General features: G+C 35.7%; 1 protein-coding gene across 2 annotated transcripts in view; it reads right to left on the reverse strand.

The window, feature by feature from the left end:
- The window catches only part of PNPT1 (polyribonucleotide nucleotidyltransferase 1), a 50,643-nt gene that overhangs the window by 15,426 nt on the left and 8,491 nt on the right, over positions 1-26,726 (reverse strand). For both annotated transcript variants that reach the window (XM_036027984.1, XM_028515620.2), the window contains exons 6-18: positions 25,829-25,892; positions 25,685-25,732; positions 24,643-24,756; positions 20,213-20,399; positions 19,087-19,138; positions 18,789-18,846; positions 16,824-16,920; positions 16,269-16,371; positions 7,031-7,101; positions 5,452-5,488; positions 3,485-3,551; positions 3,301-3,390; positions 1,873-1,926 (exon numbers count right to left, since the gene is read on the reverse strand). In XM_036027984.1, coding sequence (XP_035883877.1) covers positions 1,873-1,926; positions 3,301-3,390; positions 3,485-3,551; positions 5,452-5,488; positions 7,031-7,101; positions 16,269-16,371; positions 16,824-16,920; positions 18,789-18,846; positions 19,087-19,138; positions 20,213-20,399; positions 24,643-24,756; positions 25,685-25,732; positions 25,829-25,892 — 1,042 coding nt within the window. The remainder of the gene's footprint in view (positions 1-1,872; positions 1,927-3,300; positions 3,391-3,484; positions 3,552-5,451; positions 5,489-7,030; positions 7,102-16,268; positions 16,372-16,823; positions 16,921-18,788; positions 18,847-19,086; positions 19,139-20,212; positions 20,400-24,642; positions 24,757-25,684; positions 25,733-25,828; positions 25,893-26,726) is intronic.

The raw sequence follows: 26,726 nt of genomic DNA on the forward strand, positions 1-26,726 counted from the left end.
TGTTTGGGAGGATTTAGAAAGTTGAGCAGCATGAGCCAAGACCAGCATTTATTTATATGGAAAAGAAGCTTGGGTGGCCCTGTAAGTTGGGTGGGATGGAGTCCCTGGGGACCTCCAACATGGGTCAGTGTTAGCCAGGTTGATGGAATCTCAGATGAGGCATAGCTTACTGGCTCTGTGGTTCTGTGGTGGGGAGTGTTTAGAAAAGGGACAATGGCCTCTGCCTGCCTTGATTCCAGACACTTCAGCTTCTCCCAGTATGCCACTAGTGCCTTTCAAGCTGCTACCCTGGTGCTGGAGCTCAGAGGGAGTAAGTCTGATTAGGTGAGTCCATGTGTGGGTTCCTTAAGAGGAACTGCTTAGGGCTCCAGCAATTTATTCCAGCAACTCAATAAATTACCCACTGGTTTTTGCAGCCAGAAGTTGGAGGGACTTATCTTCCTGGCACTGGAACCCTGGGCTGGGGGGCCTGCTGTGGGGCACTCCTTGCTTCTGAGATATCCCTCTCGAATTTTTATCTACCATACATGGGTATAGGACCAGCCTGTTTCCTACCTGCTCTCCTCCTACCAGTCTGGGTGGATATGGTTTCTTTAATTCTGTTGTTGTCAGACTTCAATTCAACTCGATTTCTGATGTTTCTGAGTGATGCTTGTTCTGTATTTCAGATGTATTTTTTGATGTTGTGTGAAGAGGAGAGCCATGTCTGTCTGTGCCATTTTGACTGGAGCTCCACAAGTAGTCATATTTTAATTGAGTTGCATATACTTTGCTGGCACTTCCCATAGGACTTGAACATTCATTCTAGTCAAATTTAATTTTTTATATTAATGATAATATAATGATATCCATATGCAAAATAATACCCTGGAATACAATAATCAGTTTTGTATCTAAATATAAATAAATTAAAAATTGAATTAAAGTTAAAACAAAAGATTTTGTTCCTGGAAGTTTTGGCTAAAAACGTGGGTGTGCATTATATATGGGAGTGCATTATATACATGGTGAAATACGGTACCTTAAATATCAGATTATGTTTCCCTTCCACTGAGCACAACTAGAATAGTGCCTGTAACTGCCCTTAGCTTTTTACCTTTGTCTTAAGTTTTAATCTTTCTAGTTATTGTCATAAATTCACAACATTCTTTCATTTCATCCTTAGTTAGGTTGCCCTATCTTTCATATTTGTATTGTAAATGTATAAATTATAGGGAATTTCTTGTGTGGCCTCTTAAAGTGACTTTAGGTCTTTTTCTTTCTTGAATAGCATTATAAATGACTATTTGGCAATAATCGTTATCAGAGCCTGTTAACATTCCGATTTTTTCCCTTATGGTGTTGCAGACCTAGAGATTATACCAAACTAATTGCAGTCTTCCTTCCTAAAATTCTGTGTATATGCTATGAGTGGTATTGTTTTTCTTATGGCTTATATAAATCAACTAGACAATTACGTGGTTATTTTCCCTTAGAGTCCTAACACTTCTGTTCGCCAATCCAAACTTCTTTGGTGAATGCAATCAACTGTGGAGCTTTCCACCTTTTGGAAGGTGAGAAAGCTTGCTGGGTCACTAAGGCCAGTAAATAATCTTGGTGTGCTGCTTTTAGCGAAAGAAAGGAAAGAAAGAAAAGAAAGAAAGAAAAGAAAGAAAGAAAAGAAAGAAAAGGAATTCCAGCAGAGTATCTGTAGAACTGTATAGTTGTAAAGTTGAAACTGTACTTTGTAACTATTTTGCCTCTGTCCTGTTGTGGTTCTCAGTAATCTGACTTCTCTAGGTCCTACTAATATCCAATTTTAAAGACACCTTATATTTTATACTAATCAAGTATATATAAAACATTAGAAGTTTTGAGACATAATTCTTTTACCTGCATCCATTAATGCTAAACTTCCACAACATGCAGATGCCATAGAAGATGATCCTATAGAAAGAAAAGTACTTATACTTATTTTTAAAAAATATACAAAGTCATTAGTATTGGTTATTTTCTTACAAATATTCAATTATAAAATTTGATATTCTTTTATAAAACACTTAAGGGAAGCTCTGCTAAAACATGACCTACAGAGCTGCATTGTCCTCTATGATGGCCATTAGCCATGTGTAGCTACTAAATTTAAACTGAATTAAATTCAGTCCCTCAGTGGATAGCACAAAGATTGAGAGCTTCCAACATCAAAGAGAGTTTTATTGCACTGCTGGATATTCTGATTCTAAGAATCCTCCCAGAAGAACCAGCTTCTCTTTTGTTGCTTACTCAGAGGCAGTTAAAGATACACTAAAGGGCTTAGGCTCTCTCACTGGGCTGTAAGCACCTAGCCACATCCAATATAAAAGAAAGTCTCTAGTATAAATTCTGAGCTTACTTTATTTTGCTTTTTAAAAAATAGCTGCCCTGGTTGGTGTGGCTCAGTGGATTAAGTGCTGGCCTGAAAACTGAAAGGTCGCTGGTTCGATTCCCAGTCAGGGCACATGCCTGGGTTGTCAGCCAGGTCCTCAGCTGGGGGTGTACAAGTGGCAATCAACTGATATATCTCTTACACATCGATGTTTCTCTCCCTCTCTTTCTCCCTCCTGTCCTCTCTCTAAAAATAAATAAATCTTTAAAAAAAACCCCTTAGACTTATACAAAAATATTTGTCTAGCTGGGTAGCTCAGCTGGTTAGGGCACCGCCCCAATGTGCCAAAGCTGTGGGTTCGTTCCCATACAATAATCAACCAATGGATACATAAATAAGTGGAACAACAAAAACCAATGGCTCTCTGTCTAAAATCAATAAATAAAAATTTACAAAATAACCTATGACCACATAATGTATGCTGCATCTTTGAGAACTCTGTGCCCTGTTCTGCCTTTAAAGATCATAAATTGTCTTGACCTATGGGCTGATTTTTTAAATTTTAATTTGATCTTTTACCCAGCCTCTCTCTGTGGTATCTACTTATATCTGTGATTCATGACAGGTGTCCCCTCCTTAATGGATCACTCTATTTTGGCCCTTCTTTTCTTAAAGCTGGCCTTGCTCTATGGTTTGTGAAAATAAAAAGACAACCCAAGCTGGATCTGTCGTAACAGATACATACAGAGAAACATTTGATTTATATTGCTTTCCAAACATCTAATTAGATAAGAACAAGATCCAGACAAGTATACAATTAACTAAACACAATTCTCTCTTGCAGTGGGTTTAGGTACTATAGTAATAAACAATGTAACATTAATTCTGAAAAGTTACAAATATAACAGGGAATCTGGTCTTTTTTTAACTAGAAAAAATATATTGCAATGCCATACCATTTGACTCTAGGACTTCAGATGTGACTCTTATGGTGAAAGGAAAATCTTTGGGAATAACGGGATACAAAGCTTTCTCAGCAAGAGCACCTAAAGTACAATAAAAAATGAGCAAAACATGTACTAATAAGTCTGTGTAAGAATACCATATAAGTTTACAAATTTGTACTCACGGTGTACTCACCGTGCCCAAGTTCTCTTCTATTTACACCAGTGACTTTGCCAATTTCATTTGTTGCATAAGGAGGAAACTGGGAAAACAAACAAACAAACAAACAACACATACATATGAAACTGACATGGAAAGATATCCAAGATACATTACCAAAATAATAAAAAAGTTACAAAACTGTAGGATCTCATTTGGTAAAACAAAAAAGTACATATATATATATATATATATATATATAGAAAATGTCTGCAACATCTAAAATATATAACAAATTACTAAAAATAGGCATTTCTAAGTGTATAGGTACATCAGGGTGGGAAGTAAGTAGTTATGGGGATTTATACCATAAATTTCTATGTTTAAATTTTTAACAAGAAATATTTTTGTAGTAAGAAAAAAATATACTTTTTTCCTTAAAAATCCACATTGAGGAAACATATTTTCCAATAAGGGTTTTACTTTGGCCAGAGGTTGCAAACTTTTATTTGATTAATATACTGTCTTAAAGGGATATAAATTAGTTGTGATGATTTAAAAAATTGGGGTATTTCCTGTAGAAATCTGGAATTCCAGTTTTTTTAAACAAAGTATTTTTAAGTAGGAGTAATAGAATATGAATCTGATCAAGCCTCTGGGTCTAGCAGCCAATTGCAGGAGACAGTACAGAGAAATGTCCTGAACTGCACTATGAGGGTGTAGTCAGCAGCACCTAGACTGTGGGGAAGTCTACAGTTCAAATAGCTCTGGGGCTTCAACAGACAAATTCTAAAGAAAAGAATGTAATGAAAGAGAAATCTGTGGGTTAAAAGAGACTTAAAGAAATATCAAAATTTTAAAAATGGAGAAGACTAAACTATAGTAGGTAGAGATGTGCACTAGAGACACAAGAAAGTGATTACTATAAAACTTAGGAGAGCAGTTACTTGTAGGGGAAGAAGGGTGTTAAGACTGGGATGAAAAATGTGAAGTGACTTCTAGGGTGGCTGGCAACATTTCTCTGACTTGGGTAGTGGTTACATGGGTGTCTGTTTTGTAAAAATGCATTAAGCCACCCTCTGTTTAGTACAGTATCTGTATTTTATTTTACAATAAGATTTTTAAAAATGTGATAATACAATATAGCCTATATTTCTATCCTACCTTCTCCCCTACCTCTTTTCCCAATATCAGCTATGTTTTTCACAGCTGCCCTTTTAAAAAGACTGCTATGTGCTCTTCAGCTTATGATAAAGGATGTGCTTCTGCAGCATCTGGGTATATCCAGAGCAGCATATTTGTAAGGGACTCCAGACCTGTGAGAATTACCAGGTTTATGGAAATTCTGTAGCATGTATTACATAAAATGTTCTCTATTAATTGTAGCAGGTTCACCAAAACTGAGATATTGGGATTCTGGGCAGCCAAAACAGTCACTCAAAGGTGAAATGATGTGCTACTTTATACTTGCCTCCCAGAGTCTGTGATTCAAATACTAAAATTTAAGTATTATATGTCATGTCTGGTCCTTCACAATTAGTTGTGAATAAAGTCAATTACAAACTCAATTATATATATTAAGTTTATATAAAACACTTCAGTATTAAATACTTCAGTTCTTTGACTACTAAGCAACTGAGTAAAAATATGAATATATAAATGAACCATAAAAGAAGGTAATTTGCCAGCTGAGGTACTTGGAAAGCCCCACTTTTGTTTGACACATGTGAATAAGTACAACTCTTTCTTGACAAAACAATATTGTTTATTATACTTGAATGTATGACTCAGAACAGAAAGTTGCTACTACTATCTCTTAAATCCCTTCTGTATGCAATAAAAAAACACCCTCCAAATCTACCTTAACAGATAAATATATGTTAAAACTAGCATAGTAAAATGTTAACAGTTGAACCTAGGTAGTGGCTATACAGGTGTTCAGTGTAAAATTCTTTTAACTTTGCTGTATCCTGAATATTTTTCATAATAAAAGTTCACCTTACCTCATAGTGCAGCATGAAATTTTTATCTTTTATCCCACTACAAAAAAAAACATAATATTCAAAACCTCACACAGATACAAATTTATTTCAATAAACAAAAGATTTAAGAGGACTTAAAAAAAATAATTGGGTATCAAAGCGTTGATCTGAAACTGAAAATAAAGATAATTAGAAGGATGTCAGAGATAGTATTTTTTTCTGGTATAGAATTTATACCTAAATTCTATACAGATTTAGGAAAACAATTTTGCTTTAAATTCAACAAGCACTTAAATATCCAGATTTGAATATTAAGGCCATATATATATATACACACACACACACACACCATATATATAAAACCATATATGTTTTTAAGCATTAATAACAATTGGGAAAATCCTAAATGTTATCAAGTTAAATCTCATTTTCTCTCAGTCAACATGTGAAGTGAAGATTAGTAACTGAAATGGTATCACTCAGAGAAATCGGGATATCTGACAGGTAAAGATCTTTTCAGGGTTTGAAGCTGTGTTGCCTCCTAGAAGAGAAAGGAGTCAAAAGTGAAGAAGGACACAGCAACCAAGTTTTTGCCCAGATGAGAATTTGTAATACTAAGTATAAAAGCTCCCAGAAAAAGGATTATGATTATGATGAACATTCTGGCCTTCTACAAACAGCTTCACTGTCAATTTTATCAGATACATGAAAAACAATTAGTGATGCTATCGTGAAGACTCTGAGGATTATCCTCATCTGTTGGGAGGCAGGAAGAGGGAGGATGTCCTATAGTCTTCTGAGACCCTAACCAGGGAAAGGAAGCAACCCTGTTAGGCACCAAGGAAAGAAAGAGCTATGTGGTTGTGAGTCCTAGGACTCCGATGCAGTAATACTGGTGGGGATTGTAATAAAGATTCTCACTGTATAAAACTGATCAACAGGATTTTACTGCTGACTTTCTAGGAACAGAAGAGAGCCAAATACTTCTGAGTACAAATTCAAATGTGCTGTGAGATAAGACAAGGTTTTTCATTCAGTAACAGCCTCTGGATTCATTTCAGCAATTGGATTCCTACTTATTTATTTGCTCTCTTCTTTATAATTGAAAAACCTATCCATTCAAGATTACCCAGGAAATCTGTCCTGAGGAATGGTTCTAGAGACAGGGAATAAACAAAATGTATCCATTCTAGAGAATTAAATTCTTTACTAATATTTGTTCAACCAATGAGTTAAAAGACAACATTAGCCCTGGCTGGTGTAGGTCAGTGGATTGAGCGCGGGCTGTGAACCAAAGTGTCACAGGTTCAATTCCCAGTCAGGGCGCATGCCTGGGTTGCAGGCCACGGAGCCCAGCAACTGTACATTGATGTTTCTCTCTCTCTCTTTCTCCCTTCCTTCCCTCTCTAAAAAAATAAATTAAAAAAATATTTTTAAAAAGACAACACTAAAAAAAAAATCCCTTGAAATTACTATTATGTAATCTGAAAAAAGGAGGACTGAGGTACGTTATGGGTTTTTAAAAGTAATAATGATTAATGATATACCACATGAGCTTCAATTATACACTGGAACATCATAACCAAAAAACATAACTTACTTTATAGCTGTTATAATTCGGTCCGACTTTATACTGGATTCTAGTGAATCAAATGTAACAGTACAAAGCACCTAAAGAAGAAGAAACACAATTCCTCAATCTGTAATTCATTAACAACAAAGATAAAAATGAAAAATATCAGAAGAACCCAATTAGCTCTTAAAGAAATGCAGTAAGTATAATCTATACAAATCAATAGTACTTAATACAGTAATCATCAATAATCCAAAGGTCTAACATCACATGCAGTACATATGTAAAACAGTGTAATAGAAGTTCTAGGGGAAGAGAAAGAAATAGTTCTAAAACCTGACCATAAAGAAAGCCTTAGTAAAGCTTCAGCCAACAAAACTGCTCCCTTATTAAAATAAAAAAAATTCAATCTTCTTTGAAGGGTCATAACATAAACCAGAGACTATAATGCAACATTCAAAATGTTTGGGATACAACCTACCAAAAAAAAAGAAAAGAAAAAAGAAAAATAAACTGGGACCATTTTAAAGAGAAAAAGAAAATGAATAGAAATTGACCCTGAGCTAAACCAGATGTTAGATTAATAGATAAGGACTTTCCTTTTATTTTTCCATACATTTTAAAAAAGATTTTATTTATTTATTTTTAAAGGGAGGGGAAGGGAGGAAGAAAGGAAGGGAGAGAAACACCAATGTGTAGTTGTCTCTCTCGCATCTCTACTGGGGACCTGGCTCACAACCCAGGCATGTGCCCTGGGAATCGAACTAGCAACCGTTTGGTTTACAGGCTGGCACTCAATCCACTGAGCCACGCCAGCCAGGGCTCCAGATACCTATTCAATACCTATTATACTCAAGGACATAAAAAAGAACCAATGGAAATTCTGGAACTGAAAATATATATTATCTTATAATGAGAGGAGATAACAAGACTCAGTGAACATGAAGACATTAATAGAAATCGGTCAATTTAAAAAATAGAAGGGGAGAAGGGAGAACATTGTCTTAGGGACCTGTGGAACATTATTAAGAGGACTAACAGATATACTTGCAATCCCAGAAGCAGAGGAAATGAGGTAAAAGAAAATATTTAAGAAATTATGGCTGAAATTTCTCAAGTTAAACAAAGGACAAATTTACAGGTTCATGCTCAGGAAACTCTTAGGATAAATACAAAGAAAACCACACTATTCCCAGTCACACCACTGAAAATCAAAGATGGAATCCTGAAAGCACCCAAAAGAAAACAATAAGTAACATACTGGGAACAATGATATGAATGAGTCCAGACTTTTCATTAGATGAAAATGGAGAAAGAAAAGGCAGTGGAACATTTTTATATGCCTAAAGAAAAAAGCATCAACCTAGAATCTATATCCAGCAAAAAGTTTCTTTGTAAATAAGGGGAAAATAGACATTTTAGGTAAATGAAAAATAAGAATTTGTTGTCAAAAGACCCAGAGGACAATACTAAAAAAAGTCTTGTCAGATTGAAGGGAAATAATACTAGCTGAAAACATGGATCTTCAGGAAGAATTAAAAGCATCAGAAATAGTAAATATGTGGGTCAATAGATAAAAAAATCTTTCCCTCTTACCTTCTTTAAAATATATATCACTGTAAGAAATAAAAGTTACAGCATTGCCTTGTGCAGTTTGTAACACGCGTAGATATATCTCAGAAGACAACAACAGTATAAAGAATGGAAGGGAGGAAAAATGCACCTGAATAGTTGGGAACTTTACTCATTTTATGTGAAGTGGACAAAATTAACTCTAAGAAGGCTGGATAGTTACAGATGTTTATTGTATTCTCTATGGTAACCACTGAAACGTGCAGGGTATGGCTAAAATGCAAAGAGATAAATCACAATGGAATTCTAAAAAAACATTCAATTAATACAAAAAGGCAGAAAGAACAGAAAAAACAAACAAACAAACAAACAAACCCAGATGGGCCAAACAAAACCTAATATTAAAATGACAGATCTAAGTTCAATCACATAAGTAATAAGTTCAACCTAATGGACTAAACACTCCAGTTAAAAGGCAGAGATTGTTAGAATGGCTAACAAAAGTACATATAATATTATACCTTAATGGGTTATTTTAGAAACTATTAAAAGGTATAAAGAACCTGAATCACAAATGATAGACTATCTTCATTGTAAACACTGTGATTTAAATTGTAAAGATATCATTTCTCAAATGAATTCATGAATTCAGTGAAATACCAATTTAAACACTAGAAAAATTTTTTTTTCAGAACTTGATATAATGGACTCTTGGTCAAGATGGAAGCACAGGCAAACACGACTCATGTTCTCACACAACCACATCAAAATTACAACTAAATGTTACAACAATCATCACTCAGAGATGTCAGAAATTGAGTTGAATGCAAGTCTGACAACTGCAGAACTTAAGAACAACTACAACCCAGACTGGTAGGAGATGGGGAGAGGTGGACAGTGGAATGAGCTGGTCCCACACCCATACCAGGACCTCAGCCCAGGATTCCAGTTCCAGGAAGATTAAGTCCACATAACTTCTGGCTGTAAAAACCAGCAGGGTTTGAGTCAGTGAAAGAAACTAATGGAATCCCAAGCATTTCCTCTTAAGGGCCTACACATGAGCTTACTCAGACTCACTCCCACTGAGCTCCAGCACCAAGGTAGTAGCTTCAGAGGTATCAGTGGCATATGGAAAGCCTGTGCCAATGTACCCTACAGGACACTTACTACATTAGGCCACACTACCAAGACAGGAAGGTATAGCAGCTATACCTAATGCATACAAGCCAACATAAGGAGGCCACCAAAACAAGGAGACAAGCATGGCCCAAATGAAAGAAAAAGACACAAAATTCCAGAAAGAAAACTAAACAAAATGGAGACAAGTAAGCTACTAGATGCCAAGTTAAAAAACTGGTTATAAGGATGCTCAAGGAACTTAGTGACAACCTCAAAGGCATAAAAAGATCCAGGCAGAAATGAAGGATACACTAATGAAAATAAAGAACAATTTACAGGGAATCAACAGTAGAGATGATGAAGCTGAGAATCAAATCAATGATATGGAACACAGGGAAACAAAAAATAACATATCAGAATAACAAGAAGAGCCCTGGCTGGTGTGGATCAGTGGACTGAATGCCAGCCTGTGAACCAAAGGGTTGCTAGTTCGATTCCCAGTGTAGTGTACATGCTTGGGTTATGGACCAGGTCCCCAGAAGGGGGTGCTCAAGAGGCAACCACACATTGATGTTTCTCTCCCTCCCTTCCCCCCTCTAAAAAAAAATAAATAAAATCTTTAAAAAAAAAGAGTAAGAAGAAGAAAAAAGAATTCTAAAAAACAAGGATAGTGTAAGCAGCCTCTGGGACAACTTTGAGCATACCAACATTCATATCATAGGGGTGCCAGAAGGAGAAGATAAAGTGTAAAAAATTGGAACTCTATTTGAGAAATAATGAAAGTAATCTTTCCTAATCTGGTGAAGGAAATAGATGTGCAAGTCCAGGAAGCACAGAGTCCCAAACAAGATGGATGCAAACAGGCCCACACCAAGACACACTGTAATTAAAATGCCAGCAGGTAGTTAAGCAGGTAGTTACCTACAAGTGAGCTCCCATAAAACTGTCAGGTGACTTCTCAAAAGAAACTTTGCAGGCTAGAAGAAATTGGCAAGAAACATTCAAAGTCATGAAAAGCAGGAACCTACAGCCAAGACTGCTCTACCCAGCAAAGCTATATTTAGAATTACAGGACAGATATATAGCTTCCCATACAAGAAAAAACTAAAGCAGTTTATCATCACTGAGTCATCGTTATATGAAATATTGAAGGGACTTATTTAAGAAAATCAAAACTATGAACAATAAACACATATCTTATCAACAATTGAGTTAAAAAAACAAACTAAGCAAACAAGAAGAATAGGGACAGAATCATAGATATGAAGTACATTTTTGATGGTTACCAGATGGAAAGGGGTTTTGGGAAATGGTGAAGAAGTGAGGGGATTAAGAAGTACAAGCCCTTGCTGGCGTAGCTTAGTGGACTGAGATCGGGCTGTGAACTAAAGTGTCGCAGGTTCGATTCACAGTCAGGGTACATGCCTGGGTTGCAGGCCATGACCCCCAGCAACCGCACATTGATGTTTCTCTCTCTCTATCTCCCTCCCTTACTTCTCTAAAAATAAATAAATAAAATCTTAAAAATATATATATTAAAAAAGAAGAAGAAGAAGTACAAATAGGTAGTTACAGAATAGCCATGGGGATGTAAAATACAGTATAGGAAATGGAGTAGCAGAAGAACTTGTACACCTGACCCATGGACATGAACAAAGGTGTGGGGATTGCTTGAGGGTGTGGGAGGAGCTGTGGGCAGGCAAAGGGGTAAAATTTCAGATAACTTAACAGCATAATTGATAAAATATAATTTTAAAAAACTTGATATAATAAAAAAATCAAAATGAAGGAAAAAATGAAAGACAATATATAAAACAATATTGGGGGGGAGAAAAGAATAAAAAAGGAGGATTTGTTTTTCATATATTAAAATATACACCAAAATCATAACATTTAAAACAATTTGACAGTGGCTCAGGAAACTCACAGAGCAATTAAGAGAATATGTTTCAAAACTGTATTAAGAAGGTGATGTTGCAAATCAATGGGAAAAATGAATTATTAATAAATGGTGTTGTACAATTGGCTCCTTCTGGAGGTTTTGACCTCATACCATGTGAAGGAATCAACTCCAAGACAGACTAATGGTCTAAATGTGATAGCTAAAACTAGAACATTAATAGAAAAAAAGAAGGTGCATGTTTTTGTGACTTTGAGGGAAGGAAGGATTTTCTAAGTAAGACTTGAACACCACAAACAAGAGATACACAGGGAAGGATTAGCTACATCAAAACTGAAGATTTCAGGTTCCTTGTAGACATATGGTGGGCTACCACAAGCAAAGTTAAAAAGCACATGAAAAGGTGACGATATATACAAATTCTGGTAACTGAAAAGAATATTTAAAACACATAAGAAATGGATGAACTTCTAGAAAAATATAATCTTCCAAAACAAATCAAGAAGCAGAAGCCTGAACAAACAGATTAACAGCTGGTGAAACTGAAACAGTAATCAAAAAACTCCTGGCACACAAAAGCCCAGGACCGGACAGTTGCACAGGAGAATTTTATAAAACATTTAAGGAAGAACTAACCCCTATCCTTCTCAGGCTATTCAAAAAAATCCAAGAAGGAAGACTCTCAAACTCTTTTTAAGAGGCCAGTAGTATCCTAATCCAAAAACCAGATGAAGACACAACAAAGAAAGAAAACTAGAGGCCAATATTGCTGCTAAACATAGATGCTAAAATCCTCAACAAAATATTGGCAAACTGCATCCAGCAATACATTAAAAAGAGCATACACCATGACCAAGTGGAATTCATCCCTGGGATGCAAGGATGGTACAATATTCACAAATCAATAAACATAATACATCACATAGACAAAAGCAAAGACAAAAAATCATATGATCATATCAATAGATGTGGAAGAAGCATTTGATAAGGTTCAGCACCCATTTATGATAAAAACACTAAGCAAAGTGGGAGTAGAGGGAGCATACCTCAACATAATAAAGGCCATATATGAAAAACCTACAGGCAACATCATACTCAACGGGCAAAAACTAAAACCTTTCTCACTAAGATCAGGGACAAGACAAGAATGTCCGCTTTTCCCACTTCTATTCAACATAATATTGGAAGTTCTAGCCACAGTGATCAGACAAGAAAAAGAAATAAAAGGCATCCAAATTGGAAAGGAGGAAGTAAAACTGTCATTGTTTGCAGATGACATGATAGTGTACATAGAAAACCCTATATAGACTCCACCAAAAGACTGCTCAACCCAAAAGTGAATTTGGCAAAGCAGCAGGACACAAAGTCAATATTCAGAAATTGAAGGCATTTTTTGTACACCAACAATGAAATCTCAGAAACAGAAATCAGGAAAAAAAATCCCATTTGCTATAGCAACAAGAAAAATAAAATATCTAGGAATAAACCTAACCAAGGAGATAAAAGACCTGTACTCAGAAAACTACACAACACTGAAGAAAGAAATTAAGGAAGACACAAATAAATGGAAGCATATACCGTGTCCATGGACTGGAAGAATTAATATCATCAAAATGTCCACACTACCCATAGCAATTTATAGATTCAATGCAATCCCTATTAAAATACCAATGGCATATTTCACAGATAAAGAACAAACATTTAAAAAATTTTATGGAACCATAGACAACCCCAAATATCCACAGCAATTTTGAGCAAGAATAACAAAGTAAGAGGGATCACCATACCTGACATCAAACTATATTACAAGACCACAATAATCAAAACAATCTGGTTCTGTCTTAAGAAGAGGCATATAGGTTAATGGAGCAGAACAGAGAGCCCAGAAATAAACCCAAGTCTCTATGGTCAATTAATATTTGACAAACAGGGCAGAAGTATAAGTTGGGGTAAAAATAGCTTCTTCAACAAGTAGTGTTGAGAGATCTGGACAGCTATCTGCAAAAAAAGGAAACTTGTCCACTAACTTACACTGTACACAAAAATAAACTCAACATGGATAAGACTTAAATATGAGTTGTGACATCATAAAAGTCCTAGAGGAGATCACAGACAGAAAAATCTCAGATATTCCATGTAGCAATATTTTCACCGATATGTCCCCTAGAGAAAGGGACATAAAGGAAAGAATAAACAAATGGGATCTCATCAAAATAAAAAGCTTCTGCATGGCTAAAGAAAGCATCAGCAAAATGAAAAGGGAACCAACTGTATGGGAAAATATATTTGCCAATGACACTTGGACAAGGGTTTGATCTCCAAATTATATAAAGAACTCACATGACTCCACTCCAGAAGACAAACAAACCAATTCAAATATGGGCAAAGGACGGACCTGAACAGACACTTCTCCAATGAGGACATACAGAGGGCCCAGAGACAGTTGAAAGGATGCTCAGTCCTGGCTTTTGTGGCTCAGTGGACTGGCTGCTGGCCTGCAAACCAAAGGCTGACTGGATCAATTCCCAGTCAGGGCATATGCTTGGGTTGTGGGTCAGGTCTCCAGTAGGAGGTGCTCAAGAGGAAACCAAACACTGATGATTCTCTCTCTCTTTCTCCCTCCCTTCCCTCCTCTCTAAAAATAAATGAAATCTTAAAAAAAAATTTTTTAAAAGGATGCTCTCATCACTAACCATCAGAGAGATGCAAATTAAAACCACAGTGAGATACCACTTCACACCAGTCAGAAAGGCCATCATAAACAAATTAACAAACAAGTACTGCTGAAGTTGTGGAGAAATGGGAATCCTAGTACATTGTTGGCAGGAATGCAGACTGGTGTAGCTAGTATGGAAAACAGCATGGAATTTCCTCAGAAAACTAAAAATGGAACTGCCTTTTGACCCAGCAATTCTGCTGCTGGGACTATACTCTAAGAACTCTGAAACACCAATCCATAAGAACCTGTGTACCCCAATGTTCATAGCAGCACAATTTATAATAGCCAAGTGCTGGAAGCAACCTAAGTGCCCACCAGCAAATGAGTAGATAAAATAACTATGATATATTTACACAATGGAATACTACGCAGCAGAAAGAAAGGGGCTCCTACCCTTCAGGACAGCATGGATGAATCTGTAGAGAGCATTATGCTAAGTGAAATAAGCCAGGCAGTGAAAGAGAAATACCATATGATCTCACTTATAAGTGGAACCCAATCAACAAAACAAACAAGTGAGCAAAGTAGAACCAGAGACATGGACATAAAGAACAAACTGACAGTGACCAGAAGGGAGGAGGGAGAGGGATAATGGGGGAAAGACGGGGAAGGGTTATCAAGGAACATGTATATAAAAGTCGTGGACAAGAAAAAGCCAAAGAGGGGAAGGAGTGAGGGTGGGAGGTGGGTACAGGTGTGGTGAGGGAAAGTGGTGGTGGGAAAATGGAGACAATGTACTTAAACAACAATAAAAAGAAAAATAATAAAAAAACAAAAAGAACACATAGGAAATCACTGAAAAACAGCAGAAAAATGACAGCAAACCATATTTAAAAAAGAAACAAAATTGGTCAAAGGATATGAACAGGTAAATCACAAAACAGCAAACCTAAACTAATACTACCAATTTGCACAGCTCCTGGCACACTATGTATGTGAAAACAGGGCCCTAGCGGTGTGCAGCCCCCAGGGAATAGTTTGCACTGTAACCTTTCTGACTGGCTATTACATAAAGACACCTTGTTCATAATGAGGGCAATACAAATGAAAACAATGACACACGACTTTGTATCCATTAGATTGGCAAAATTAAAGTAGAGATTAATAAAAGAAAAAGGAGGATCAAAAAATATGGTATATTTACACAATGGAATACTATGCAGTAGAAAGGAAGGAGCCCCTAACCGTTGCGACAGTATGGATGGAACTGGAGGGCATTATGCTAAGTGAAATAAGCCAGGCAGTAAAAGACAAACACCATATGATCCCACCTTTAAGTGGAATCTAATCAACAAAACAAACAAGCAAGCAAAATATAACCAGAGACATTGAAATTAAGAACAGAAAGTAACCAGAGGGGAGGTGGGAGCTGGTAGTTGGGGGAAAAGGGCGAAGGGTTTTCAGGAACAACTATAAAGGACACATGGACAAAACCAAGGGGGGCAGGGTGTGGAATCAGGGGACAGAAGTGGCAATGGCTGGGGTGGGGGACAGTGGTGGGGGAAAAGGCAGACAACTGTACTTGAACAACAATAAAATAAAATAAATTGAAAAAAATTTTAAAAAGGAGGAGGTATAAAGCATAACATCATGCACAAAACAATAGATACACACGATACACATACATGTTAAATACAAGAGAATGGGTGCCTATATTCATGTAAGGGAGAACAGGACTGAGGAATAGGCTAAATGGAGAAAATAAAGAGTCTTGAAAACAGCAACAATGGCAATACTCCATAAACTAAGGAATATGAACAACTCAATTTTGCATAGCTCAAAAAAGCTTTTAAAATATTTTTTAAAGATCAGCTTTAATTTGGTTCATATATTAACCAGATAAAAACCTATATGATAAAAACCTATAGCATCTACATAATGGACTTCTATTAGATCTAATTAAGCAATCCTGAATCAGCAAAAAATTACATAAAATTACTTTTTATATTTATTACCTGTGTTTGTCCCCTTTGAAATAATGCTGATCCATGAAGAATTTTGAAGATATCTATCTCACAACTGATATTCCTAAGTGAAGTCAAATCTCGACCATCACACCTATAGCAATAAAGGAAATTATATACAGCAGTGTTGGAAATCAGAAAAATCACATATTATTACTTTATCCCCACCAGGAAAGGCCTCAACCCCAGATGCATATCGTAATCACCTGTAGAAATTTGAGAACTTTTCTTGGGCCCCACCTGAAAACCCACTGAATCCGAATCATGGAGGGTGGAATCCAGACACTGTTAAAAAGCTCTGCAGGTAGTTCTTACGCGCAGTCACTACCATAAAGCACCATTCTGTGCACAAGGCCTAAGAGAGACAGTCAAGCACATCCACAAAATCCACACACTCTTCAACAGGTACCCATTTATAAAATAAATGTAATTCTCTCTTGTTCACTTTAAAAAAAAAAGGCTCCTCGCTTTAAGAAAGTTTCCACTTTCAAGGCAACTTGCAGAGACAGCACAGGCTTCAATTCCACGAAAAAAGGGTATGTTTACCTTTTGTATTCATTCAAAATAATACTTCTAAAAACATCCTTTGCAACAACATTGAAGGATTCTATTATTTCATATGAATCGACCTCTGGAAATTTTTCTATAGATGAAAGACAAACAAAAAACAAAGGTTTACTTTTTTTGGAAGACAGGATTTCTCTTAAGCTCACTGCATCAATTGCTTTGTACCAGAACACTGCTTTGAAATCAGCTCTTTACTGCATTGTTACCTGACAAATCCATCCACCTATATCATGAAAAAGACTGACACTTTGAAAAGTAGTCACCTCCGCTGTTTTGCCTGAGGAGCTTTTGTCTTAGTCTGAAAACAGAGGAATAATTTTCTTTAAATATGACAAATACCTACTGATGGGTTTTTTAGTTAGTATTTATCACGTTCTTTCATGCTCCTGGTATTTTACGTGTTTTATTTTTTCAATGTATTTAATCCTTGCAACAACTTATGAGTTAAATTCTATTATTATCCCCATTCAACAGAAGAAACAAAAAGATCTAAAGAGGTGGAGTAAGTTCCCTAAGAAAACAGATAGGAACAGACACAGCTGTGATCTGAATGTAGATCTGTTTGCCTAGGCTTACACTTTTAAATGGTAAGCTACTTTACCTTATCAAAAGATTTATGTCAAGTTTTAAGAAATGGTCTCTCAAGCACTTGATTTATTAAATATAACTTTAAAGTAACCAGAACATAAGAAATTCACATAAAGAGACTATGTAAATGCACACTAAATATTGTATCTTCACCAGGCAAGAATACTTTTAAATATTCTACTTTAATATGAACTTGTATGCTTTAACTGGGTTGCACTTGGAGAGGAGAATTAATTACTAACAAAGCATTTAAAATATTGTCCCATGAACCCAGAGACTCATAAAGATATTCTACTATATATAATATACACGAAGTCACCTTCGTAAAAATAAGGTAACAGGTGTTATATGTCGTCTTATTCTCAATAGGATGAAATATAGTGAGAGAAGACCAAACTTTTTCAATGGCAATTACAGGAAATGGCTTTAATATCAGTGCTCATAGCAGAGTTTTTGATCTTAAAATAACTAAGTGAGAGGTCATTTGTTTATTAGCAGAAAAATGAACAAGAGCTGTATATACTCAGCTCTTTGGTACATACTCAGTTTGTGTGATTGACTATAATAAAACCCTCTGCTTAATAATATCTAAGAGCTAAATTCTCTAAAATCTAAATTTCACTAGTCCACATGATATTAATAAAAAAGCATCAGTTAACATGTATCCAACACTTGCTATGTGCCAGGAACAGATGTAAATTATTCACTTACATAATCCCCATAAACTAGATATTATTACTATTACAGTTTCACAGATTAAAAACTCAAGAATTTTAAAGAACATCTTCTAGGTTTTCAGGTATCCTTGACAGGATACAAGGATATCCACCTTAGAGTATAAGAATCTGATCCAGAAAATATCAGGAACATTTCACATTTAACATTTACTGGCACACACTGTGTCAGGTGCAGTGCTGACTACATTCATAGAATTTAATTTAAAAGTAACCTTGGGATGTATCATTATTGTAAATTTACTGAGGATAAATTAAGGATCAATGAGAATAACTGATTTCTTCAAAGTTTCACATCCCAAAATTTAAAAATCTATTCCTTTAAATGCTTTTTTATTTTATTTATTTATTTTTTAAAGATTTTATTTATTTATTTTTAGAGAGGGAAGGGAGGGAGAGGGAGAGGGAGAGGGAGAGGGAGACGGAGACAGAGAGAGAGAGAGACAGAGAGAGAGAGAGAGAGGCATCAATGTGCGGTTGCTGGGGGTTATGCCCTGCAACCCAGGAATGTACCCTGGCTGGGAATCGAACCTGGGACACTTTGGTTCCCAGCCCGCGCTCAATCCACTGAGCTACACCAGCCAGTAAATGCTTTTTTAAATTAAAAAAAAAAAAAAATTACCTCTTAGTTGTTCTTCTGTATCTAATCTTATCTTGTTAACAGCTTCATCTCTGGAAATCTAAAAGAAAGTTGTGGTTCAGTTCTTATGCAATACATGGCAACATTTCTAGTTTTGAATTATTTTACAATCAACACATTGTAACAGTACTCAGATTTTTCTAATGGTAGTAGTCTTCAGCTTTCTGTTTAGGGATTTTTTTCATGAAAATGGGACTGACATTTATATACAATTCAATTGAGTTATGACAAAAAGAAGTTCCCAGAACAATTATGTAAGACAAAATCCAGGTGTACCTACTTTATCATGTTTATAATCTGTAAAAACTGCATAGAGTCTTTCCATGGCGAGTCTATTTTAAGACAAAATAAACATCAGCATATTTAGAAACAAGAGGCAGTGTCTATCACAAAACTGAAATATTTAATAAACAAATATTTAATCATTTTATAAAGAATTTAAAAATGTATTTATTGCTCTTTTAACACTGCTAACCTGTTTACTACTTATGACACAGAACACAAATTTCTTTCTCCTTACCTCTCAGGGGAATCACCACACATGGTATTATGCCCCACGTTTTTTATTGTTCTATTTATCTCACTATAGATTTTTCTTACACTCTCTTTTTTAACCTCTTGCTTTTTTCTCTTCTGTTTTGTTACTGCATGTATAACTCTTTTGTTGGAAAGTTTATATAACTCTAATCTGATGGCTCTGAGACTAATAATAAGGGAAATATTAACTTTTTCAATTTATTTTATTTTTATTTTTTAAAAGATTTTATTTGTTTATTTTTAGAGAGGGGAAGGGAGACAGAGAGGGAGAGGAACATCAATGCGTGGTTGCCTCTCAACTGCCCCCTACAAGGGGCACTCACAACCTTGGCCTATGCACCCTGGACTAGGAATCGAACCAGGAACCCTTTGGTTCAGTCTGCCACTCAATTCACTCAGCCACACCAGCCAGGACTCAATTTATTTTACATAAATGAAACAATTTTCAGGAGATTCATTCATACTTACTGAGAGCCTGCCTATGTGCAGGGATTGTTCTAAGCACTGGTCATATAGTAGTGGTTATAACCTGATTTCTCTTTGAAAATCTCAACAGCTTCCTTAGAGATTCAAATATCTTATGCTTTATTCTCATTTTTCCTTGACACAGAGAGGTATGCGGACTATCTGAACCTCGATCAGTAAGATCACTCCCCCTTTCATTTAAAATTCAAGCTTAGGCCATTGAAGAGGTATGTGGGCACCTCTTTTTAAAAGGATTAGACTTGTATTCATGGCAATGACTCTTAAAACATAAGGGTGCTATTTAAGAAGTAACATATGGACAATGCTTCCATGTGAAGTATTTTCCTGAGAGGAAATTAAATCTGGTGAGAATTTCACAGTTTCTTTTGAACAGATGTTCTTACTTATGAGTGTGTTTCACAATCTCTGGAGAAGGGATAAAAAACTTCTGAGGTGTCCTCTTGGTAACACCAATTTCTTTTACCAACTGCTGGATGCCCTGAATGATTTGTTGTGTATATTTTACTCCCACTTTGATAGCATGGCAAAAGTCCTGCTGTAAAATGTTTTCTGCAGAGGCTTCCAACATGACTATTTAAAGAAAAAAAAAAGATTGCTATTGAACATGTTACCAATATAACATTTTCAATTAACATGACATAAATTCTACAGATCATTTTTATTAATGGTACATTTACCTTTTAATTTATTTTCTCAGGAGCAACACACTTCTAAAATGTAAAGTCATTAAATGAAGGAAGAAACCTTGATATTCAAAGTTAGGTTTATATTCTTTTAATAAGGGATTTCTCATAAAAAATTAAACAAAAGAAAATAAACAATGCATACTTTTAAAAATAGAATCTTTCTTAGGTATAATTCAAATACCATAAAATTCCACCTTTTAAAGTACACAATTACACTGATTCCTAATATGTATTTAAAATGACATTTTAAAATATCAGCACACTAGGTGTCCAATAAATGTTGTCTGTTTAAATTTATTTGATATGATCTCCCACTTAATTCTTTCATTGTCACATTGTGTAAATCTTGTACCGGAGGGAAATTTTTGCAGTGATGCTGTTGCAACTAAGCCAACTAGAGGACACTAGCTACTACCATAAAATGGTTGTTTTTATGGTTTTGCAACAGTAAGACTCATGTTAAACAGTATGGCTTGAAGTAGGGCTTTGAGCATGGTATCTCACTAAAATCTGCTATTCGGATTTGGCTTTGGTTTCTCCCAGGCTGAGGAGAGTCCTGCCAACCTGTGTGTTATTTCTGGCATTTCCCAATTTGTACTAAATCAAAAATCATGTAATTAATGCACAGTGAGTATCGTATCTAATAGTCTAACCACATCATGTTGTCTGTAAGATTTATTATTACATAAAAAGTCACTTCTAAGCCTTCTAGGTATAATCTACAATGGAAAAAATCTCCTAGTGCTTTATATGTTGGAATTCCATGAATCAATTGAAACAATTCCGTCAGACCTGTGAAACTACAAATAGAACATTTGTGTCACTGGAGTCCTGGAAAGAGAGGAGAAAGACGGCCGGGAAGAAAAATAGCTAACCCTCCCCCTCCCAAATTTGGCAAAGACAAACCTACAGATTCAAGAAGCTGAGTAAACTCTATATAGAGTAATTAAAGAAAGACACATCATAATTAAACTTCTGAAAACCAAAGACCAAGAAAAAATCTTGAAACCAGCCAGAGAAAAACAACACCTTATCCATATGGGGAAAGCAATTCAAATAACATTAGATTTATCATTAGAAACCATGGAGGCAAGAAGGAAGTGGTGTAGTATTTTTCAGATGCTGAAAAGAAAACAACTGTTAACCCAGAATCCTATACCCAGTGAAAATATATGGGTAAACATATATTTCTTTTCTTGAGTTTTCTAAATTATGTTTGATGGCTGAGGCAAAAGCAAAAATTATATTACTGCCTGTTGTGAGTTTAAATGTAGAGGAATATTAAAACAATTGTATACAGAGGAGGTAAAGGGAGGTGAGGGTTCAATATGTCACATGAGGCATGAAGAACCTTCTTTTGATACCATGATACTGAGATGGTTATATTCTTTTACTCATCTGCATTCTTGTAGCATTCCCTTTCACTTTCACAGAATTTAACTGGAGATTTAAAAAATGCATGTAACATATGTAAATTACACCTCTGTATATTGATTTTAAAAAGAGACTATAAAAAGACTATGGTAAGGAAAATGACTATTCCTAAAATAAACTTGGTTTCCACCAATTAAACTTTAAAGCAATTCATTTTTTAAAATGCTTGTAAGAACAATCCTTCTAGTTTGGAACGTATAGATCTGTGCTGCACAACAGGGAAACTACTGGCCCAGCAGGGCTCTTGGCAGTTATCACTCATCTTTCTGTGTGTACCTGAGTACACACAGAAAGATAGCAATAACATGTGTACCTGTTGAAAACAGGCATCTGAATGACACTGTGCAGAGTAACGGCTGCTGAAGTAATCTAGCAGTTGATAGCACAAGGAAATTATCCTTGCACCAGAAGGTCATACTTTAAAGATTGTGATTACTCAATATTTTAATAATAAAATGGCACAATTACTTTTGTATCCCAAAAGTTCCATGACAGTGGTATTTGATTTGGACCCAATGTTAACGTTAACATGAACTTGGGGTCAAGTGTGTATTCAGTGTTCTTTTATGAAAGCGCAGAGTGTGGCTAAATATCTTTATGGAAATAGTGATGCAAAAGTCATAAAGTGGAGGCTGGTCATTTCTGAAGCCCGTCTCCTTACAGGCTGGTTCGGAATCACTCTTGGCTTCTCTCTAATTACTCAAGACTATACTCTGATGGTTTACGCTGTGTTTGAAGTATCATTCTGCCATCTAGAGAGTGACAGGTGAGAACAGTCAGCTGAAAGGCTGTCTTATGGGTTTTTTTACGGCATGTCACATATATAGTAAATATGCTTGCTTCGTTCCTCAAACGTCTATTTTAAGTTAGAGGGATCCAAACTTTAAGGCAGAGAGAGGCTACATGACCATTTAGAAGCAAGTTTATTTTTGTGTCTTAATGGTAATAGCAGGTATTACTTGGGTGCCTACTGAGTACTAGGTATTATGGTGGGCACTTTACAAACCTTGACTCTATTCTTCACCCCAACACTGTAAAGTAGTCAGATCAATTTACGAATTAATACTGTTACTTTAAGAAAAAAATAATCAGATGAAGACCAAATGAACCTTAAATAATACACTAATACTCTGCTCAAGGCCCTTTCTGTGATGCTTAAATATGATGTAGGGGCTTGTCTATTATTCACGGCTTCCCCAAGTCTTAGGAATACCCTCTTTACATTGTGCTAGTTCTTCACAGTATGAATCCCACCTTCTGGAAGAAGAATCTGAAAACCATCTCCTTGTCTCCCTGGGTAGTCAAGGATGCAATCACGTGTCAGTTCTGCCCAATGAGATGGAAGTGCAAACTGCCATATGGTGACTTATGGAAAGGCTCCTTAAAAGGGAGGGTAACTCACTCAGCCAGCACACACCTTTTTGCTATTCCCTTCCTTTTTCTTCCTTCTGCCCCTAAGTCCAATAAGTTGGCCCGAGCTCTGGCAGCCAGATCATAAGCATGAAGATGAGTGCCATACCTTGAGGATGGCAGAGCAGAAAGCTAGAAGGAATCCAGGTTTCCTAAGTGCTGTAACTATCCTGGCCTCATTTACGTTTGAATTTCTTTTACCTGAGAGAAAAATAATTTCCCATCTTAAGCCTTTTTATTTAGTTTAACAACACAATCCCTAGCTAATTTGTAGATAACATATAACTCTTGTTACAGGAGTTCTATTATATAGCACCTACTTCTTATTCCATTACTGACCAATAATCCAAAAGAAGTTAGAAATTAGCTGTTTCAGACATTAATTGTACCAAAAGAAGCACTAAAAGTTTAATAGTTTATATTTCATCAAAATGTTTCTACATCAGAAGGTCCTATGTCGAAAAGTCTCAGACATCAAATATGTAGACATCAAATATGTATGTAAACTGAGAAGAGATCTTAGTCTGTCCAAGATAACACGGTTAACATGTAGCAGATGCTGGGTTTCAAATCTAGCTCATTCTGACTATTAAAGCCCATTCTCCTCCAATACAACCAGGCTCTGATTTTCATTCATGCATTTATGACATTTTTGTTACAAGCAGTCAAGGTGACCCAATGCATTTCTTCTATTTTATTACTAGTTTTCCACCTCAGAAACAGGTCACCTCCTTCTCAGAGGACACCAAACAGGCTTAGAATGACTGAATTAGCTAAATGAACATATTTAAACTATAAAACAATTTATTACCAGATTTAAAACTTTAATTTTTAGATTGGCTTATTAATTTTAAAATAATTTCTGGCCCTGGCCAGGTAGCTCAGTTGGTTAGAGCATCATCCCAATACACCAGGGTTCTATTCGGTCCCTGGTCAGGGCACATACAAGAATCAACCAATGATGCATAAATAAGTAGAACAAATAGATAGTTCTCTCTCTCTCTCTCAAATCAATAAAAACATTAAAAATAATCACTAAAACTACCTTGTTACAGACTTTTGTATTTTAATCAAAATTGTACAACATTCTGAAATTTTAGGTATTGTCAGGTAATCTCAGGTATATGACAAGCACACTATCAAAATAAGGCAGCAATAAACTAAAACAAAAATTCTCATGACTGATAAAACACACATAGGAAAAAAAAAGAGTTTAAGTGCATTTTAAGAAGCCAGAACTCATAAGTAAAACCCATAACAAATTTAGTACTTAAACTACTTACCAATTTGACTTCTAGGTGCTCCAGCAACCACTAAATTTAAAGTACTGGAAGATATTTCTTTTCGTGTTGGGTTAATGACACATTCTCCATCTATAATTCCTACTCGTACTGCCCCTAGAGTATATTAAAATATTGTCAATTGTTTAATAAAAACTCTCCGTTTTTCAAGACATTATTCCAGTGATGGCTTCAATCCCTATCTTCGATGGTGACCAAAATAAAGTCCCTATTTCCACCATGGCATTGAAGGCCCAAGGAGCATCGTATCCCACCCTACCTTCCTGCCTCACTGAATCACTGTAGGTTGCTCAAACATACAATGTCTTCCATGCCTCTGTGATTATGCTCAAACTCTTCTCCTGGTCTAGACTGTACTTTCTCCAAGGCAAATGCTTACATTCTGATCCTACTAAGGTTCAGACTAAATGTTGACTACGTTTGAGAAGCCCTCTTGACAGCCTTACTCCACAACACTAAACAAACCTATGCTTCTTTATCACTTTCTTAGCACTTTGACTTCCCCTTTACAATACTGTTTTACAAATAATTATTTGTGTTTCTCAAGAGCTGCCTCATTTGTCTCTGAATTGCTGGTGCCTAGCTGCCTTTGTTCCTTCAGTACTTAGCTCAGTATCTGGCATTTAGGACACTCAATAATTACTCGACAAATCATTTTTATATTGTGTCATTATAACTTATAAGAGCTATAAATCATAAGCATGTTTGTTTTTATCTTGAAAGAGTATGTACTCTGACCATTTCTCAGTCAAAAGAGAAGTCCTTAAATAGAAGAGGCAACCAAGAAGTCAAAGTATCTAGGAACACAAACTCTCTAATACCATAACATATTGCTGTTAGAAACAAAACCCAAGGAAGGATGGAAATGTCACAAAGAATTGAAAGAAATCTTAGAATGTCATATAATTCAAGATAATAATAGAGAATAAGTTGAAACCAATAAATCTAGGCCCTTGCTTACAGCATGCTCTCAAGTATTTCCTGGAATATCACGAATGTTTCTTATTTTCAAGTCCTAACTTACCAATAGGTCCATTCCAAGGAATATCTGATAATGAGAGGGCTAGAGAAGCTTAAACAAAAGAAAAAAAATAAGAGCTGAAATAAAAATATTTCATTGCTTTTAAAATTCAATAGTGATAATTTTAATCTCTATTTTTATACTTACCACCATTAATTGCTAGGACATCAGGTTCATTAACACCATCTACTGCTAACAAATTACAAAGGACCTGGTACAGGGCAAAAATTCAAAGCACTTAAAATATGCTTGATTTAGAAGGATTATCACTTCGGTTAATATCTTGCCCTAAAGTATAGGAGCACTACATGGTTAAAAGCATGGCCTTTATAGTCAAACCCCTTGATTCTGACTATCACTAATTACATGCTTGACCATCGGCAAATTATTGAAATTAAATTTCAAGTTTCCTTATCTTTAAAAGGAAAAATAGTCGCATCTTCCTAAAAGGTCCCTAAGAAAATTACTGGAAATATTGTGTGTAAAGCATTTATAAAACTGGGCATGGTGAAATATTCAGTAAATGTTAGTTATTTCTATTACATAAAAATATTGTTATCTGTTTGTAAGTACAGACAAAACAAGCCAACGAATTCCTTTATACTATGATAAAATGCCTATGTCTTATACTTAAAGTAATTTCTTGAGGCAATGACATTCTTGCAAAGGCGTAATTATTTTTACCAAAGAAATAAATAGTTAATGTATATGGGTCATTCTGAAAGAAAACATTCAGAAAGTATGAAAACACAATGAAGCAGAGGTTTAGAGGACTGAGGAATAAAAATGAGTCATAAAGGTAAGGCGTGTTGCCTGTCCTAGCCTCTGTCACTGATGTCACCTACAAGGCCCAACCTGATCTGCACCCACCCACCTCAGCCACTCTCAACTTTCAAACTCATCAATTTCCTTTTTGCCTCAGGATTTTTGTGCTTCCCATCCCATCTGTCTGGAATGCTTTCCCCACATTCCTGGGTTGGCTAACTCCTACTCGTAATTCAGGTATCAGCTCAAATTGAAACTGAACTAATATTAACTTTTTAAA

This window comes from Phyllostomus discolor, chromosome 6 (genome assembly GCF_004126475.2).
Source record: "Phyllostomus discolor isolate MPI-MPIP mPhyDis1 chromosome 6, mPhyDis1.pri.v3, whole genome shotgun sequence".
NCBI classification, from domain to species: Eukaryota; Metazoa; Chordata; class Mammalia; order Chiroptera; family Phyllostomidae; genus Phyllostomus; species Phyllostomus discolor.